This window comes from Brassica oleracea, chromosome C9 (genome assembly GCF_000695525.1).
Source record: "Brassica oleracea var. oleracea cultivar TO1000 chromosome C9, BOL, whole genome shotgun sequence".
In the NCBI taxonomy this organism is placed as follows: domain Eukaryota; kingdom Viridiplantae; phylum Streptophyta; class Magnoliopsida; order Brassicales; family Brassicaceae; genus Brassica; species Brassica oleracea.
Genome location: NC_027756.1, coordinates 40,592,510 through 40,609,219, shown reverse-complemented (window position 1 = coordinate 40,609,219; position 16,710 = coordinate 40,592,510). Strand labels below are relative to the sequence as shown.

The 16,710-nt window shown below is 34.2% G+C and overlaps 1 protein-coding gene and 1 pseudogene across 1 annotated transcript; one reads left to right on the top strand and one right to left on the bottom strand.

Annotated features, from left to right (window-relative positions):
* Positions 1 to 232: 232 nt before the first annotated feature.
* On the bottom strand, positions 233 to 4,854 carry LOC106317820. The gene is made up of 9 exons (XM_013755595.1): positions 4,761 to 4,854; positions 2,280 to 2,553; positions 1,751 to 1,865; positions 1,556 to 1,680; positions 1,386 to 1,468; positions 1,180 to 1,291; positions 951 to 1,108; positions 762 to 882; positions 233 to 672 (listed from the first exon to the last, which is right to left on the bottom strand). The coding sequence occupies exons 1-6, from the start codon at positions 4,779 to 4,781 to the stop codon at positions 1,280 to 1,282; spliced, it is 630 nt and encodes a 209-aa protein (XP_013611049.1). The 5' UTR covers positions 4,782 to 4,854; the 3' UTR covers positions 233 to 672; positions 762 to 882; positions 951 to 1,108; positions 1,180 to 1,279.
* Positions 4,855 to 8,807: 3,953 nt separating this feature from the next.
* Positions 8,808 to 15,078, top strand: LOC106318594 (annotated as a pseudogene).
* The last annotated feature ends 1,632 nt before the right edge of the window (positions 15,079 to 16,710 follow it).

Sequence of the window (16,710 nt, the reverse complement as noted above, 5' to 3'; positions counted from 1 at the left end):
AAGAAATATCATTAATTTGATTGATTTCCCCTTGATATATCATTTACTTGGAGTAATTATGTTGCTTAACGAACACGTTTTTTTGTTTTAGAAATGGTGATGAGCAAATTCCCTCGCACTCATGCATTAAGGATCACATCCAAATATGAAAATGATAATATGTTGCAATACATAAATGATTGACCTGTTTGTTATAAGTATAGATATCAAAACACTTAAAGAGACAGAGTAATAATCCGTAAGAAGTAGAACAATAGTGCAACACATGATTATCAAAACATAATCATTCAGAGTATTTAAAAAAATTTAGAAAGACTGAAAGAAACCATGAGTCAATAATAAGCTGGAAAGAAACACTTAAAATGCAATCCCTTGCAAGATATCAAACGACACACGGAAGCTCTACTTCCCACACTTGAGGCGTTTAGCTTTCCCCATCTCATCAATGTCATTAGTTCTCTTACTCCCCTCTGCAGAATTGTTGTTTCCTTCCGAAGCTTCTGTGACTGGTGGAGTGTCCAGATGGAGAATCTTGGTCACAGTTAAAGATCGAGACTTCCCATCTAAGTTGTGCTTTGTAACTTTCACACAAAAGTTATGTTTCTGGCTGATGGTGCTGAGTAAAGCTTCCGGGACAGGCACCTCTTGGGTAACTCCTTGGTTTCCATTAGCCTGACAATCAAGTTAACCAATGTTCAATCGCAACTTGAGGGCCAGCACTGAGAGTACCAATACTGAGAGTACCGAATGATGAAAGTTACCTCAAAATAGTTGCTGACTAATTCGGAAGCATGCTTCCCAATCAACTCAAAACCAGCATCCCCAAGCAGTACAAAAACAGCTTGTTCACTGTTGTCATATACAGATATCTGTGCACGGTACCTGTCATGAAAAAATTAGAAGCTAATACCATTGAAAGCGTTACTGAGTACTGAGTTTAGAGTAAATACTGTGCTACTCCAGATATTTTGACTTTCCCACATTTCAAACACATCAACGAAGTTGGGCCTTTCGTAACCTTAGTATGGCACCCACTGCATGATATGTAATATCAGGTTGAGCCATGTACCACATCATCAATCGTAGCCGTCCACTCAAAAAAAGCCTCCTGCACCGCAAAGCTATATAAGACTCAAAGATTTGAATCAATAACTAAGAAATATTTACACCTAGTTGTACCTTAGTAGATCCCTGCTTGATGTAGGAGAATATTTCTCCTATGGTCAGTGTCTCCCGTTTAGTAACCACTTCGGCATTAACCTCCTCAGCACTCTGTGGGTTAGAGCCCAACCTGAGACAGAGTAGTAAACACTGATCCAGTCAGTCATTGATATGGGGTTATGTAGCGAAAGAGTACATGTAAACACACAAATATATATATTTACCAGCCGAAGTAGTCGATCGTAGGTTGGACATCGTAGTCCATAAAAAAAAAGTGAGGATGACATTGAAGTCAGGGCAAGAGTACCTATTGTATTAAGCAAAACCCATTTAAAGAGCACAAAGAGTAGATATGTAACTGTAAAAAAGCTATACTAAAGTTAGAAATCGTAACCTCCGAGACTCTTAGTGTTAACGGTCGCCACCAATAACACGGTGGGGGTGTTTTCGTATGATTTGAATTTTTTGTAAAACTCTTTTGCAGCCTGGTCCCAAAGGTAGAGCTTCATCACAGGTCCACTGCAAAATATCATCACTGAATGGTTAATAGAAATATAGAGAAAGGGTGTTTAAGAAAAAAAAAACATACTCGTGTGACTGCACATGAACCAGAACATGCCTCGCCCTTGCTATCTCCACTTCGTCAAGGACTGGGGTCCCAATGAAACTCTGTCCATTAACCAGCTTCTTGTGGCCGACAACATCTATCCAATTGTTCATCAAGCGTGTAAGTAAGAAGAGTACGAAATAAGTAATCTACTATTACATGACCACACAAAACCGAAACAGACATAGTACTGAAGCAACTGAAGCAACTAACAGATCCTAATCATACTATGCTACGATAGAACCCTAAAAAAAAATCCAATACCAGAGGGTAGTAAAAATCCTCCCTACTGTTACAAACAGTATTAGTGAATTTCATTTGTCATTCATATGTTCTAAAAGAGTGATTTCAGAGACTGACAAAGCCAACGATTTCACAGAATGATTCTCACAAACCTAAAACGCATTTTAAGCAAAATTCGAGTTTATATCCGAGCAGCAAGAAAGACAAATATATCTCTAATCATCAAGCACTGCAACTAAGAGTTAGTGTGAGGGATAAGTGAGATTACCGTAGAGGTCTCCTTTGCGATCGCAGCTAGCTTGGAAATCCTCAAAGGAATGAAATCGGAATCTGTCTTCATCAAAATGGGTGGGACTGTCTTCAAGAACAGAGAGTTCAGAGTTCCATGAGAACGACACCGTCACGGCATGATCAGAAACCCGATACACCGACTTGTTTCTTGATCCGTAGAAATTGTTGAGTTTGTAAACTGATCCAGGCTTCATTTTAGGCAAATATCTCTCAATACGTCCTGGCGAAATGAAGCATTGGATAACAGTTTCCTGCGAAAAATACACAAACAATCAAATCGTTGTTTTTAATTTTCTAGAGATATATAAATTTTGAAAAGAAAAAATGTCACTAAGCGTCTAAATATAAGTGAGATCTTATTCTACTAAATATAAGTGAGACCTAAATGACGATCTAAATAACAACGAATCAAAAAAACGATGGTCGGTGAAATCAAGTACCTGTTCGTCGATTAGAAGCATCTCAATGCCAATAAGCGTCTTCTTTAGAGGGTTCCAAGCCTCCCAGAAATGAATCAAGCTGAAACGAAGCTGGGTTTAGTGTGGACCCGGTGAGACATCTCAGAAGAACATGACGTTATCATCAGAATCGGAAGTGATAGGGGATTTCCCATTCGGTTTCGTCGCCATGGATTGAGGTTAGAGAAGTTCTAGGGTTAGATTTGCATGCGGGAGAGAAAATGAGTATATAAAGTAGCAGAGAAAGAGTAAAGGGAAACGAATCCATTAAGAAGAAATTGATGGATCGAGATGTAGTGGAGAATTGATTGTTGAGATGTAGATCGAGAGAACTGAAACGATGGAGAGAAACGGTGAAGACGAAGAGTTAGAGGAGTAGATCCTCTTGAGAGGCGGAGACCCTCGAGTCCACCGTCGAGGTTTGTTTTTTTTTTTAATTGAACCGATAGATTGTGTCGGAAGCCCAGTGTTTACGACGAAGCCCAGAGGAAGCAAATTGAGGCCCATACGAAATCAAGAGTTGAGTTTTGTACATCCAGCGTGGATTAATGAAATGTTTTGATTGGCCAAATATAATTGTCGACGTGGACATCCTATAATCCCTTTATATTTGCCTTTTTTTGTTATTAATTTTATAGAGATATATAAAATTTGAAAAGAAACCAACGTCACTAAGCGTCTAAATATAAGTGAGATCTTATTCTACTAAATATAAGTGAGACCTAAATGACGATCTAAATAACAACGAATCAAAAAAACGATGGTCGGTGAAATCAAGTACCTGTTCGTCGATTAGAAGCATCTCAATGCCAATAAGCGTCTTCTTTAGAGGGTTCCAAGCCTCCCAGAAATGAATCAAGCGGAAACGAAGCTGGGTTTCGTGTGGACCCGGTGAGACATCTCGGAAGAAAATGACGTTATCATCAGAATCGGAGGTGATAGGGGATTTTCCATTCGGTTTCGTCGCCATGGATTGAGGTTAGAGAAGTTCTAGGGTTAGATTTGCATGCGGGAGAGAAAATGAGTATATAAAGTAGCAGCGAAAGAGTAAAGGGAAACAAATCCATTAAGAAGAAATTGATGGATCGAGATGTAGTGGATAATTGGTTGTTGAGATGTAGATCGAGAGAACTGAAACGACGGAGAGAAACAGTGAAGACGAAGAGTTAGAGGAGTAGATCCTCTTGAGAGGCGGAGACCCTCGTGTTCACCGTCGAGGTTTGTTTTTTTTTTAACTGAACCGATAGATTGTGTCGGAAGCCCAATGTTTACGACGAAGCCCAGAGGAAGCAAATTGAGGCCCATACGAAATCAAGAGTTGAGTTTTGTACATCCAGCGTGGATTAATGAAATGTTTTGATTGGCCAAATATAATTGTCAACGTGGACATCCTATAATCCCTTTATATTTGCCTTTTAGTATAGGATAGATGTTGAAATGTTTTAACTACATAATAATATTATATTACCATAGTCGGTAGAAGGAAATTTTCTAATAATGGTAGATGGCATTCATAAAGCAAATACATCAAAATTTTAGTGAAACCCATTGTGACAACGCAGCTAGCTTGGAAATCCTCAAAGGAATGAAATCGGAATCTGTCTTCATCAAAATGGGTGGGACTGTCTTCAAGAACAGAGAGTTCAGAGTTCCATGAGAACGACACCGTCACGGCATGATCAGAAACCCGATACACCGACTTGTTGCTTGATCCGTAGAAATTGTTGAGTTTGTAAACCAATCCAGGCTTCCTTTTAGGCAAATATCTCTCAATACGTCCTGGCGAAATGAAGCCTTGGATAACAGTTCCCTGCGAAAAATACACAAACAATCAAATCGTTGTTTTTAATTTTCTAGAGATATATAAAATTTGAAAAGAAACCAACGTCACTAAGCGTCTAAATATAAGTGAGATCTTATTCTACTAAATATAAGTGAGACCTAAATGACGATCTAAATAACAACGAATCAAAAAAACGATGGTCGGTGAAATCAAGTACCTGTTCGTCGATTAGAAGCATCTCAATGCCAATAAGCGTCTTCTTTAGAGGGTTCCAAGCCTCCCAGAAATGAATCAAGCGGAAATGAAGCTGGGTTTCGTGTGGACCCGGTGAGACATCTCAGAAGAACATGAAATTATCATCAGAATCGGAGGTGATAGGGGATTTTCCATTCGGGTTCGTCGCCATGGATTGAGGTTAGAGAAGTTCTAGGGTTAGATTTGCATGCGGGAGAGAAAATGAGTATATAAAGTAGCAGCGAAAGAGTAAAGGGAAACAAATCCATTAAGAAGAAATTGATGGATCGAGATGTAGTGGATAATTGGTAGTGGAGAATTGATTGTGGAGATGTAGATCGAGAGAACTGAAACGATGGAGAGAAACGGTGAAGACGAAGAGTTAGAGGAGTAGATCCTCTTGAGAGGCGGAGACCCTCGTGTTCACCGTCGAGGTTTGGTTTTTTTTTTAATTGAACCGATAGATTGTGTCGGAAGCCCAGTGTTTACGACAAAGCCCAGAGGAAGCAAATTGAGGCCCATGCGAAATCAAGAGTTGAGTTTTGTACATCCAGCGTGGATTAATGAAATGTTTTGATTGGCCAAATATAATTGTCAACGTGGACATCTTATAATTTCTTTATATTTGCCTTTTAGTATAGGATAGATATATAGTTACTACTGAGAGTAAGAACATTTTTTCAAAAAAAAATTAAGAATAAGAACATGAAAATCACAATCAGCGTTGGTCCAACAATCTTCGAACAAAGCAGCTTGCATGTTTCGATTTCATCATTTACTCACCACCTCACCTTTGTTTCTTAATAATCCTTCTCTCATTTACATACTTTTTTTTATCATCTGTTTTGTTTTGCCCTTTTAATTTTTTTGTTTTCAGGCTCTGACTTTGAGCATGAGAATTTTAAATTTTAAAGAAATGAATGTGTTGCCGTTACAATAAAACCTAGTAACCTTCACTAGTTAGGATGAGTTTCTGAGCTAAAGTCCAAAGCAATTACGTCATTGTTAGTGGAGTGAGTACGTGAAGGTTACGAACCATAATTGCACGTAACATATGTTGCGATGCTGTGTAATTTGTCCCCACCACCATCCTACTTATTCGAATTCCTTCTTCACAATTTTCGTTTGTATCTTAACTAAGGAAACACCTGCCATAACAAAATTGTATTGATTTGTACATATGCGTGATTTTTTTTTATTTCTATAAATTATGCATGATTCCTAACGTATTTATTTTGTTAACTTTATAGTTGTTTAATAATCATACTCCCACCTTAAAATAATAACTTCGATATGATTTCACAATATAGTTAGCTTAGCTACCAGCCGTTCTTAACGAGGTTAAAACTAGGGCTGATCATTGTTACTTGCTACTTGGCTTATATTCTTTACTTGTTTCGTATTTGCCTTGAAAAAATTGAGTACTTAGGCAATATCAAATCAAGTAGTAAGTCAACAAATTTTACTATTTGCAAGTCCATATCAAGTATCAAATATTGTTGGTTTTTAATGTTTGCCTTGATATATACTTGCTTAGTTAATTATTATTCGTTAGTTTTTCTAGAAAATACTTGTTATCCGCTTAAAAATACTTATTACTCACTAAAAAGTTATTATTTACGTATTTTTGTTTCAAGTAATTGCAAGTAATCAAATATTTTATAAATAAGTAATTGATTTTGGCAAATAACAAGCCGAGTCAAGCAACTTGCAAGTACTAGTTTTTTTCGAGTACTTGATAGAACGAGTATTTGATTAAAACAATCCAAGTACAAGTATTAAATCAAACTACTCGAACAAGCCAAGACAGGACAAGGAGTACGTACCTGAAAACTTGCAAGTATTTACTTTGTGCCCAGTCTTAATTAAAACAGTCTCCATAGGTATACCTGATTATTTTAATGTGGGAGTGATAATTATAACGTTTTTAAAACTTATTTAAATTTTTTTAAAACTTTTCTCAAAAAGAACACACGATAGTTTTAGAGAGTATGATCATTTAGGTTTGCCTTTTAACATCAACAAAATAATACTAGGTTTGCCTTTTTTGAGAAAAGTTTAAACTATCGTATTATTATGTATTATGTACAACTAGGTGATTTTCCCGTGCTCATGCACGGATAGAAATATTTATAAAATAATAAAATCATTGTAATTGATTTTTATTTCTATTTATTGATAAGTTTAACTTATTTTGTAGTTTATATATTAGAAAGACAAATACAATATTGTTTTAAATTACGCTATTTTGTTATCTTAATTAAGTATTTGATTTTGGGTATAATAATTTGGATCGGTTAAGTTATTTTTAGTATGTTGAGTTGTATATATTTTCCAATTAAATTTTAATTATACTAAATCACATTATATATAACTATTTTATTTTCTCAAATTTCTAAATATGTAATTAATAATTGATCTATTTGGTTTTGGCTTAAATTTATGAGAAAAAATTGAAGTGTTGATCAGAAGTTGTATAAGTGAATCAAATTGAAATCTTTTAAAACCACGTCTATTAACCTAATTCTTTTATTAAATACCACATTCATAGGAAAATAATTTGCTAATGAAATTGAATTTGAGATAATTACTTGTTTATTTTTTATAGATATTAAAATATTCACATAGTATTAGGCTTGAGAATCTATAATTATGAAAAAGAAAAATTGTATGAAATTGTGAGAGAATTTGCTTAAAATAAGAGATTGAATAAGTATCCAAAAAATAAATATTATTTTAGAATATATATAATTAAGAGAAAAGAAATTTCTTTATTGTATTAAAGTAAATACTGATTTAGTAACTAAATTGACTTTTTCTCATGAAAAGGAGTTTTATATTTTATATGAAAAATATTTCACTAACGTTATTATATTTTGTTTTTAAGATTATTTTTGGTACTAAATTCCTATATGATATATGATTTTATAAGAAAATATTAAAAAAACGAAAATATAAATAGATAATATTAGTAATGGAAATTAGTAAAATAGTTTATGAAATTGAGATTTATATAAAATGAAATTTCTTATTGTCAAATTACATGTTTTAAATATAACAAATCGCTATGTATTTTTACTTTTAAGATATTTTCTTTTTTATACTAATTTTGTTTTGATACTAAATTTCGTTATGATATTGATATGATTATATGCATACATATATATTAAAAATAAAATAAAATTAGTTTATAGATATTTTCCCTTTTTATTTTCAAAAAAAATATTCATAAAAACTAAAACATAAGTTTTGATAATGCCAATTAAAAAATAGTATTAATTCATTAAAGTTAACAGTGTAATAAATCATTTTGAGAATTAACGTGAACACGACACATATGAAAAAACTGACTTCTCAAATAATGTTATAGAGATATTTTAGTTGATCTTTTTCTTATCTCAAGATGATTCAAATCTTTTGAAAACGACTAAATCTGAAAAATTGTTGTATCTATAGAACTTTATTATTATCCAAAATTTTGAGTATTCTAATGATATTTCGGAAATAATTTAATATAGTATTTTCAATAAAAGTTTGAAAAAGGGAAAATTTGAAAAACGGGTATACCCCCATCCATGTAAAATTAATAGGATCAATTGGTTTAACGATTGAAACTTTAATAATTTCGTTTCTTATTGTCAATTTAATAAGATTTTGTGTTATAAGAAAAAAAATCTTTTAATAAATTGAGTAATATCTCTATGTGTATCGTAGAAAATAATAAGACAACAATATCCTCGATGAACAATTTCAAAAACATGACGAGACTTGGAAGTCAAATGTCAAAGTTTATCCGAGTTAACATTAATGATATAAAAACAGAGTGATGATATTTATCTTTTTAAAATACCTCATTGACAAAGCGATAATAACTAAGTTAACAAAAATAAAATAAGAAGAGAGATGATAAAATTTTCAGAATAATAACCTTTTCCGACTTGTTGGGCTGAGAATATTAAAAAGAAGTCGAGAAACCGAAAACGGCATCGTTAAAGGTGCAAGGGGATATAAATAGAGCAACCAAATAGCCAACGTAGTTCACCTTCACTTACTCTCTTTTCTCAGAAGAATCTGGTTCGTTTCAATTCGATTTCTCTCTGTCCATTGTTTATATTTTCTTCTTTTTGTAACCTCGAATATATCTTCATCATCGTTACTTTATTTTTTTGCTTAACTTTCCGTACTTTTTTTCTGAATGATTTCTAACGATCATCCTGTGTGACGAAGGCCAGAGGCAAAACATGGTGGGTGGAGGTGGTTCTCTTGAGGATATCAAGAACGAGAATGTTGATTTGGTATGAATGTTCTTTCTTTATACACTTTTCATTAACTATATCTTTAAACTCATTATAATTGTTGAATTAAACATAACGTATTAATGGAGTTTCGTGATATATTTTCACTACGCTGTTCTTTTACATTGATTCGATCTTTTTCAAGTTTCACTCGAGATTTTTCGTTTCATCGATGAGAATGATAAATATTCATGAAAAAACAGAACTTACTTCAGGATTTCTGGTGTTTTTTTCACCTTTTTTTTTTTCTTTTATTTCCTCTAGATTTTGAGTATCTATACAAATCGCAGAATCACGGGAATTTAGCTAACAATTATGTTATTTATAATTACCAGAAAAAGTATAGTATTATTAAGTAGTACTCTTTGCTTTCACATGATTCTTTTTGGGGGTTTACCTAATTTGAAAATTCTTTCTTAAGAGAGGTCTTAATTAGTCAATTTATTGGTATTCATTAATTACGTTTTTGGAATTTTCATACTCACGGAAAATTGCACAATCATCTTTAATCACTTCTGGATGAACCTAAATTCCAATATTCACCTGATTTTCTGGACTCGGCTAAAATATCCAATGTTCTATTGACGGATCTGCCCCTACCATTATCTTCGGTTACAATGGACCTTTAAATCTATTGGGCCTTTTACAACAGAATCTATTACACCTGTTAAATATATCTTTTTAATTAGTAAAGAAAATAATAATGTTTATTTATTATTATCTTGTTGGTCGATGATTTTTCTTCTTCTTTTAACATCAGTTCTTTCCTATTGACCATATTTGTATCGAACTTAGGTTGGTGAACCTTTAAATTAACCTCACACTTTATGACCAATCAAAATAACACATAGATTATTAATTAAAAAATATTAAATTAAATAAAAAATAGCTATAAAAAATAAAAACGTTAACGATTCCAGCTAAACCTTAAATCTTAAATTCTAAACCCTAAATTCTAAACCCAAATCCAAACCCCTAAACCCTAATCCTAGACCTTAAACCCAAATTATATAACCTGAACCCAAAAACTAGACTATAAACCTAAACTCTATACCCTAAACTCAAGTCTTAGACCCTAAACCCAAACCGTAAACCTTAAATCCAAATTATATATCCTAAACCCAAAACATTAACTATAAGTCCAAATGGTAAATCCTAATCCCAAACCGTAAATCCTAAACCCAAAAACTATACCCTAAACCCAAATCCTAGACCTCCCAAATGGTAAACCCTACACTCAAACCCCAAACTTAGATGCTATAGGGTTTGGATCAAGGTTTACGGTTTGGGTTTAGAGTCTAAGGCTTGGGTTTAGGGTATAGGGTTTAGGTTTATAGTCTATTTTTTGGGTTTAAGGTATATAATTTGGGTTTAGGGTCTAGGATTAGGGTTTAGGGTCTAGGATTAGAGTTTAAAGTTTATGGTTTGGGTTTAGGGTGTAGGACTTGGGTTTAGGGTTTAGAGTTTAGGTTTATAGTCTAGTTTTTGGGTTTAGGGTATATAATTTGGGTTTAGGGTCTAGGATTAGGTTTTAGGGTATAGGGTTTGAGTTTAAGGGTTTGGATTTGGGTTTAGAATTTAGGGTATAAGGTTTAGAATTTAAAATTTAGGGTTTAGAGTTTAGCTGGAAGCGTTAGTGTCGTTAAAATTAGCGTTTTTAGTTTTTGTAGCTATTTTTTGTTTAATTTAATATTTTTTTAATTAATAATCTATGTGTCATTTTAATTGGTCATAAAGGGTGGAGTGAATTTAAAGAAACTAAGTTCTGTCCACTTGTATGTAGTTTGTTTTGTTCTGATGTCGTATGACCGTTAGAAGAAACACTAGTCAGCATATATAGATGAAACAAAATTGAGCATAATGTTTCCATTGCTAGACTCGAATAAGAGTTTGATAACTTACAACCAAGTTATGAGATAACTGAATCATGTTTATATTAATTGCAGGAGAAAATACCAATAGAAGAAGTGTTCCAGCAGTTGAAATGCAGCAGAGATGGACTATCTGGAGCAGAAGGAGAAAGCAGACTCCAGCTCTTTGGTCCAAACAAGCTCGAGGAGAAAAAGGTTAAACTAAACCTGTATACGTAGTTTTCTTAATGGACTACATAAATGAATCACTAATCATTCTCCTTAACTAAATCAGGAAAGCAAGATACTAAAGTTCTTGGGTTTTATGTGGAACCCTCTCTCGTGGGTCATGGAAGCAGCTGCAATCATGGCTATTGCCTTGGCTAATGGAGATGGACGTCCACCTGATTGGCAAGACTTTGTTGGTATTGTTTGTCTTTTGGTTATAAACTCAACCATCAGCTTTTGGGAAGAAAACAATGCTGGTAATGCTGCTGCTGCTCTCATGGCTGGTCTTGCTCCCAAAACTAAGGTCTTCTTTCATCCTCTCATTGTTCCACTAGCTTGCTTGTTCCGCAAGTAACAATATATACTGTGTAGGTTCTAAGAGACGGCAAATGGAGTGAGCAAGAAGCTTCCATTCTTGTTCCTGGAGATATCGTGAGCATCAAGCTAGGTGACATCATTCCTGCTGATGCACGTCTTCTTGAAGGCGACGCTTTAAAAGTAGACCAATCTGCTTTAACCGGTGAGTCCCTCCCCGCTACAAAAGGTCCAGGAGAAGAAGTGTTCTCCGGTTCTACTTGCAAGCAAGGTGAGATTGAAGCGGTTGTGATCGCCACTGGTGTCCACACCTTCTTTGGCAAAGCAGCTCATCTGGTCGACAGCACAAACCAAGTTGGACATTTCCAGAAAGTTCTTACCGCAATAGGAAACTTCTGCATCATCTCCATTGCGGTAGGTATTGTGATTGAGATCATAGTTATGTACCCTATCCAGCGCAGAAAGTACAGAGACGGCATCGACAACCTCCTTGTGCTTTTGATTGGTGGCATCCCCATTGCAATGCCTACTGTTCTGTCAGTGACAATGGCTATTGGCTCCCACAAGCTGTCTGAACAAGGAGCTATCACTAAAAGAATGACAGCCATTGAAGAGATGGCTGGCATGGATGTTCTGTGCAGTGATAAAACCGGGACGCTGACGCTAAACAAGCTTAGTGTTGACAAGAATCTGATTGAGGTTTGTGCTAGAGGCGTTGAGAAAGAAGAGGTCTTGCTTTTAGCTGCTAGGGCTTCAAGAACAGAAAATCAAGATGCTATTGATGCTGCTATGGTTGGTATGCTTGCTGATCCTAAAGAGGCAAGAGCTGGTATTAGAGAGGTTCACTTCTTCCCATTCAATCCGGTTGACAAGAGAACAGCACTCACTTACATTGATGGTAATGGAGACTGGCACCGAGTAAGCAAAGGAGCTCCAGAGCAGGTAACTAGAATATTATTTAGTGTTACTTGCAAGTCAAGTAACTAGAATCTCATTTTGTGTTACTTGCAAGTCACGTAATGTCTCTAACCTTTTGATGATATATTCAGATTCTTGATCTGTGTAACGCGAGAGCTGATCTGAGGAAGAGAGTCCACTCAGCAATTGATAAGTACGCTGACCGTGGACTGAGGTCATTAGCTGTTGCAAGACAGACAGTACCTGAGAGAACAAAAGAAAGCCCTGGTGGTCCATGGGAGTTTGTTGGTGTGTTGCCTTTGTTTGATCCTCCAAGACATGATAGTGCTGATACCATTAGAAGAGCGTTAGACCTTGGTGTCAACGTCAAGATGATTACAGGTGATCAACTAGCTATTGCTAAAGAGACTGGACGTAGGTTAGGGATGGGATCAAACATGTATCCATCAGCTTCTCTTCTTGGTAATCACAAAGACGCCAACCTAGCTGCTATTCCCGTTGAAGAGCTCATTGAGAAAGCTGATGGCTTCGCTGGTGTCTTCCCAGGTTGGTTAAGAAGCTTTCTCTCTATTTCTTACATGTCCCTTGTTTGTTTGTTTATGTTTTTCTATTGAATCTGGCAGAGCACAAGTATGAGATTGTGAAAAAGTTGCAAGATTTGAAGCATATATGTGGAATGACTGGTGATGGAGTGAATGATGCTCCAGCTTTGAAGAGAGCTGATATTGGCATTGCTGTTGCTGATGCTACTGACGCTGCACGTGGCGCTTCTGACATTGTTCTCACTGAGCCTGGACTCAGTGTTATCATCAGCGCGGTCTTAACCAGTCGAGCTATCTTCCAAAGAATGAAGAACTACACAGTAAGTGTGCTGCTTCTTTTTTATTTTTTTTTGGTAATTCGGGGTATCAATTTTATACTTTTTTACCAATTTTCACTTGTTTTTTTGTTCTTTTTAAAACAGATTTATGCAGTCTCAATCACCATCCGTATAGTGGTAAGTAATTAAACTTGTATGCATTCTTTCAATATCATCATATAATCTCTATGTTTATGATTTCTCCATTGTGCTTTTTTACAGTTTGGGTTCATGCTAATCGCTTTGATATGGAAGTTCGACTTTTCGCCATTCATGGTTTTGATCATCGCTATCTTAAACGATGGAACAATCATGACCATCTCAAAGGACAAAGTGGTGCCTTCTCCTACACCAGATAGCTGGAAACTGAAAGAAATCTTCGCAACCGGCATTGTCCTTGGAGGCTACATGGCTTTGATGACCGTTGTTTTCTTCTGGGCTGCTTACAGAACTGACTTCTTCCCGGTATGTATCTAACATATAATCAAATTCCTTGTCACACAAGCATAACTCTGTTTTGTTTTCTTTCTTTTCTTTTTCCTTTTTAGAGAACATTCCATGTGAGAGACTTGAGAGGCAATGAACATGAAATGATGTCTGCTTTGTACTTACAAGTCAGTATTGTGAGCCAAGCTCTTATCTTCGTCACTAGATCAAGAGGCTGGTCTTTTCTTGAACGACCTGGATGGCTCTTGCTTATTGCCTTCTGGATTGCACAAGCGGTAAAAGAACAAAACATGGTTCTGTTTCTGCTTTCTTGATTCTTAAACTCTCCTTACTTATTCATAAACTTTGATCTTGTAGATTGCAACGGGGGTTGCGGTTTTTGCAAATTGGGAGTTTGCTAGAATCAAAGGAATAGGGCTTGGATGGGCTGGTGTTATCTGGCTTTACAGTATTGTCTTTTACATTCCTTTAGATGTTCTCAAGTTTGCTATCCGTTACATACTATCTGGAACCGCATGGAATAATCTCATTGACAACAAGGTAGGTTTTGGTTTCTTAGTTACTTGTTTGCTACGTCATTCTTTTTCTAATGCATGATCTGAAGACCAACACACTCTCTCTGTCTCTCTTTTTCTCTCTTAAGACTGCGTTTACGACTAAGCAAAACTATGGGATAGAGGAGAGATCGGCACAATGGGCTCTCGCACAGAGGTCTTTACATGGTCTTCAGAATCAAGAAACTGCTAATGTTTTCCCTGAGAAAGGTGGCTACAGAGAACTTTCTGAGATCGCAGAGCAAGCCAAGAGACGAGCTGAGATTTCAAGGTAATATCTATATTTCCTGTTTTTAAAACATCAAAGTAAAATTTTGAGTCTCTCTGGATAATGATGCCCTAATATTCTTAAAGTTTTAAATCACAAATTAACAAAAATCTGAGGTTTCTTTATTTCTTTCTTTTTATTTTTTTGTTTTTGTTAAAGTTCCAGGATTATTTGATTCTTTAGCAAGTAGAACTCAGATCCTGAGAAGCTGAAGATATCTGAGGGCTTCTTGTGAGTAACGTTAGGGTTTTAATGTGTTGTTAATTTGTTATTGTTGGTTGAAGGCTTAGGGAACTTCATACGCTTAAAGGACATGTAGAGTCTGTGGTGAAGCTGAAGGGACTTGATATTGAGACGGCTGGTCACTACACCGTTTAATAACAAGATGGGCCCAGTTTTAACCAGAACATGATTAAGGGAGAAGAAGAAGAAGATCGTTTGTTTAAGAGATAGAAGGGAATAAGGTTTTATTTTATTCAGTTTGTGTTAAATTTCTCTAAACTCCGAGAGTTTCTTTTTCCTCTTCCTTGATTTTAGTCTTAATTATAATTGTATTTTCATTTTGCTCTGTGATGGAGACAAAAGATAAAAGTAATATGATGAGATCTTAGGTTTATACAATGTTAAACATATATAATATGTGAATATAACAAAACTATTCACTGCCGTGCAAATTGATTAAGTTACAAGAAAAATAAAAGGTTTTTTTTTTCATAAAATAAAAGGTTTTTATATGGTCAATTTAGTTTAGTTTCAATATACCCTTCTACTTATAAAAGTAATTAGATTTTGTTATGAGCTTCGAAAGGGCAAGTTTTTCCAGTAAATAAAAAAATGATTTAAATTAGTGATTTTATTGGGATGTGCATCATTAAGTTTTAAAATTGTATTATATCGAAAAGTGAAATATTTTTTTTTATTAAAATTATTTAATTTATCACTTAGTTTATTTTAGATTTTGTATATACGCTCTTATGTAACAACGTTATATTTATATTTTATGTGCATTTTATAAGAGTTACATTTGTTGAATTGGTTAGACGTAATATTTATTTACTTGGTAGATTTTGGGCTAAACTAATGGTATAGATTTTATGGGTTTTAATAATTCTTAGCAGTGTTTTTGTGATCCAGACATGCGGTCGAACCGGTAAATCCGGTGATCTGTATATAATCCAGTTAAAATATAATATTGGAAAACCAGATACAATCTGGTAAAAATCAGAAAACTTGTCAATAACCTGCGATCCAATAGTTTCTGACACGATAAAAACCCATATAAATAATATTTAAAAATATAATTCGGTTTTTGATATATTTTTTAATAGCACATAAATTTGAATAGACTATTTAATTTATGATTATTAATAGTATACTGATGATATATTTAGTATAGATATTTTGTGTTGTATAATGATATATATATGTTTTGTAACTACTATTTTTAATATGTGAATTTTTTCTAATATTAATTGCAGGTTCTTTAAATGCAAACTAATATGAGTGTTTTTAAGTCTAAAACTTATGCACACGGATTAAGAAAACGTTTAATTTTGTACATTTTCAAAATAAAAACATCATTACCCATACATCTAACCATATTTCAACCAATGAAAAAATAAACAGAATAATCTTATTAATAAATGTTGCATTGAAATCATAAAACGACACTTATTTTGAAACGAAAATTTTTCTCTAGAACGACATTTAAATTGAAACGGAGGGAGTATAACTTTTAACGTAAAAGAGCAAAGAAAAAAAATATATGAAAGGAAAAACGCAAGATGGAGAAAATTAACACAGTTTTGCAAACACAAATCTCAAAGAAGCATAGAAGTTCGTAAAAGCTTTATGATGGCTTTGATTCATGCTAAAAAAAATTAAAATATTTTTATTTAAGGAAAATCTCATAAAATTTAAGAAATCTACTTATACCACCTAGTAAAATAATAAATTATTGTTAGAAAAATATATGGTAATATATTGTTAGTCAAAATTTAAAATAAGACCAAAATATTATTAGTCGAAACGGTGCAACGATCTTGTTTAAATAAATTTTTCATAATGTTTTTCTAATAGTATAAGACTTATTCTGGGTTTCAAGCAAAACCAGTGGCCTAAATATAAAGTTTTATGGAATCACTAAAGTAAGTAGCATCGGTGAGAAAGATAAAAAGGCAATCAAAATGCACGAATAGA

Bases quoted from the DNA above. Each gene is read 5' to 3' on its own strand.
- LOC106317820 (XM_013755595.1), bottom strand. From the start codon at position 4,781: ATGCTTCTAATCGACGAACAG. The intron at 1,681-1,750 runs GTATGTTTTTTT...GATATTTTGCAG, and splicing joins GTTCATGTGCAGTCACACGA to TGGACCTGTGATGAAGCTCT. The intron at 1,469-1,555 runs GTTACGATTTCT...TTAATACAATAG, and splicing joins TAACACTAAGAGTCTCGGAG to GTACTCTTGCCCTGACTTCA.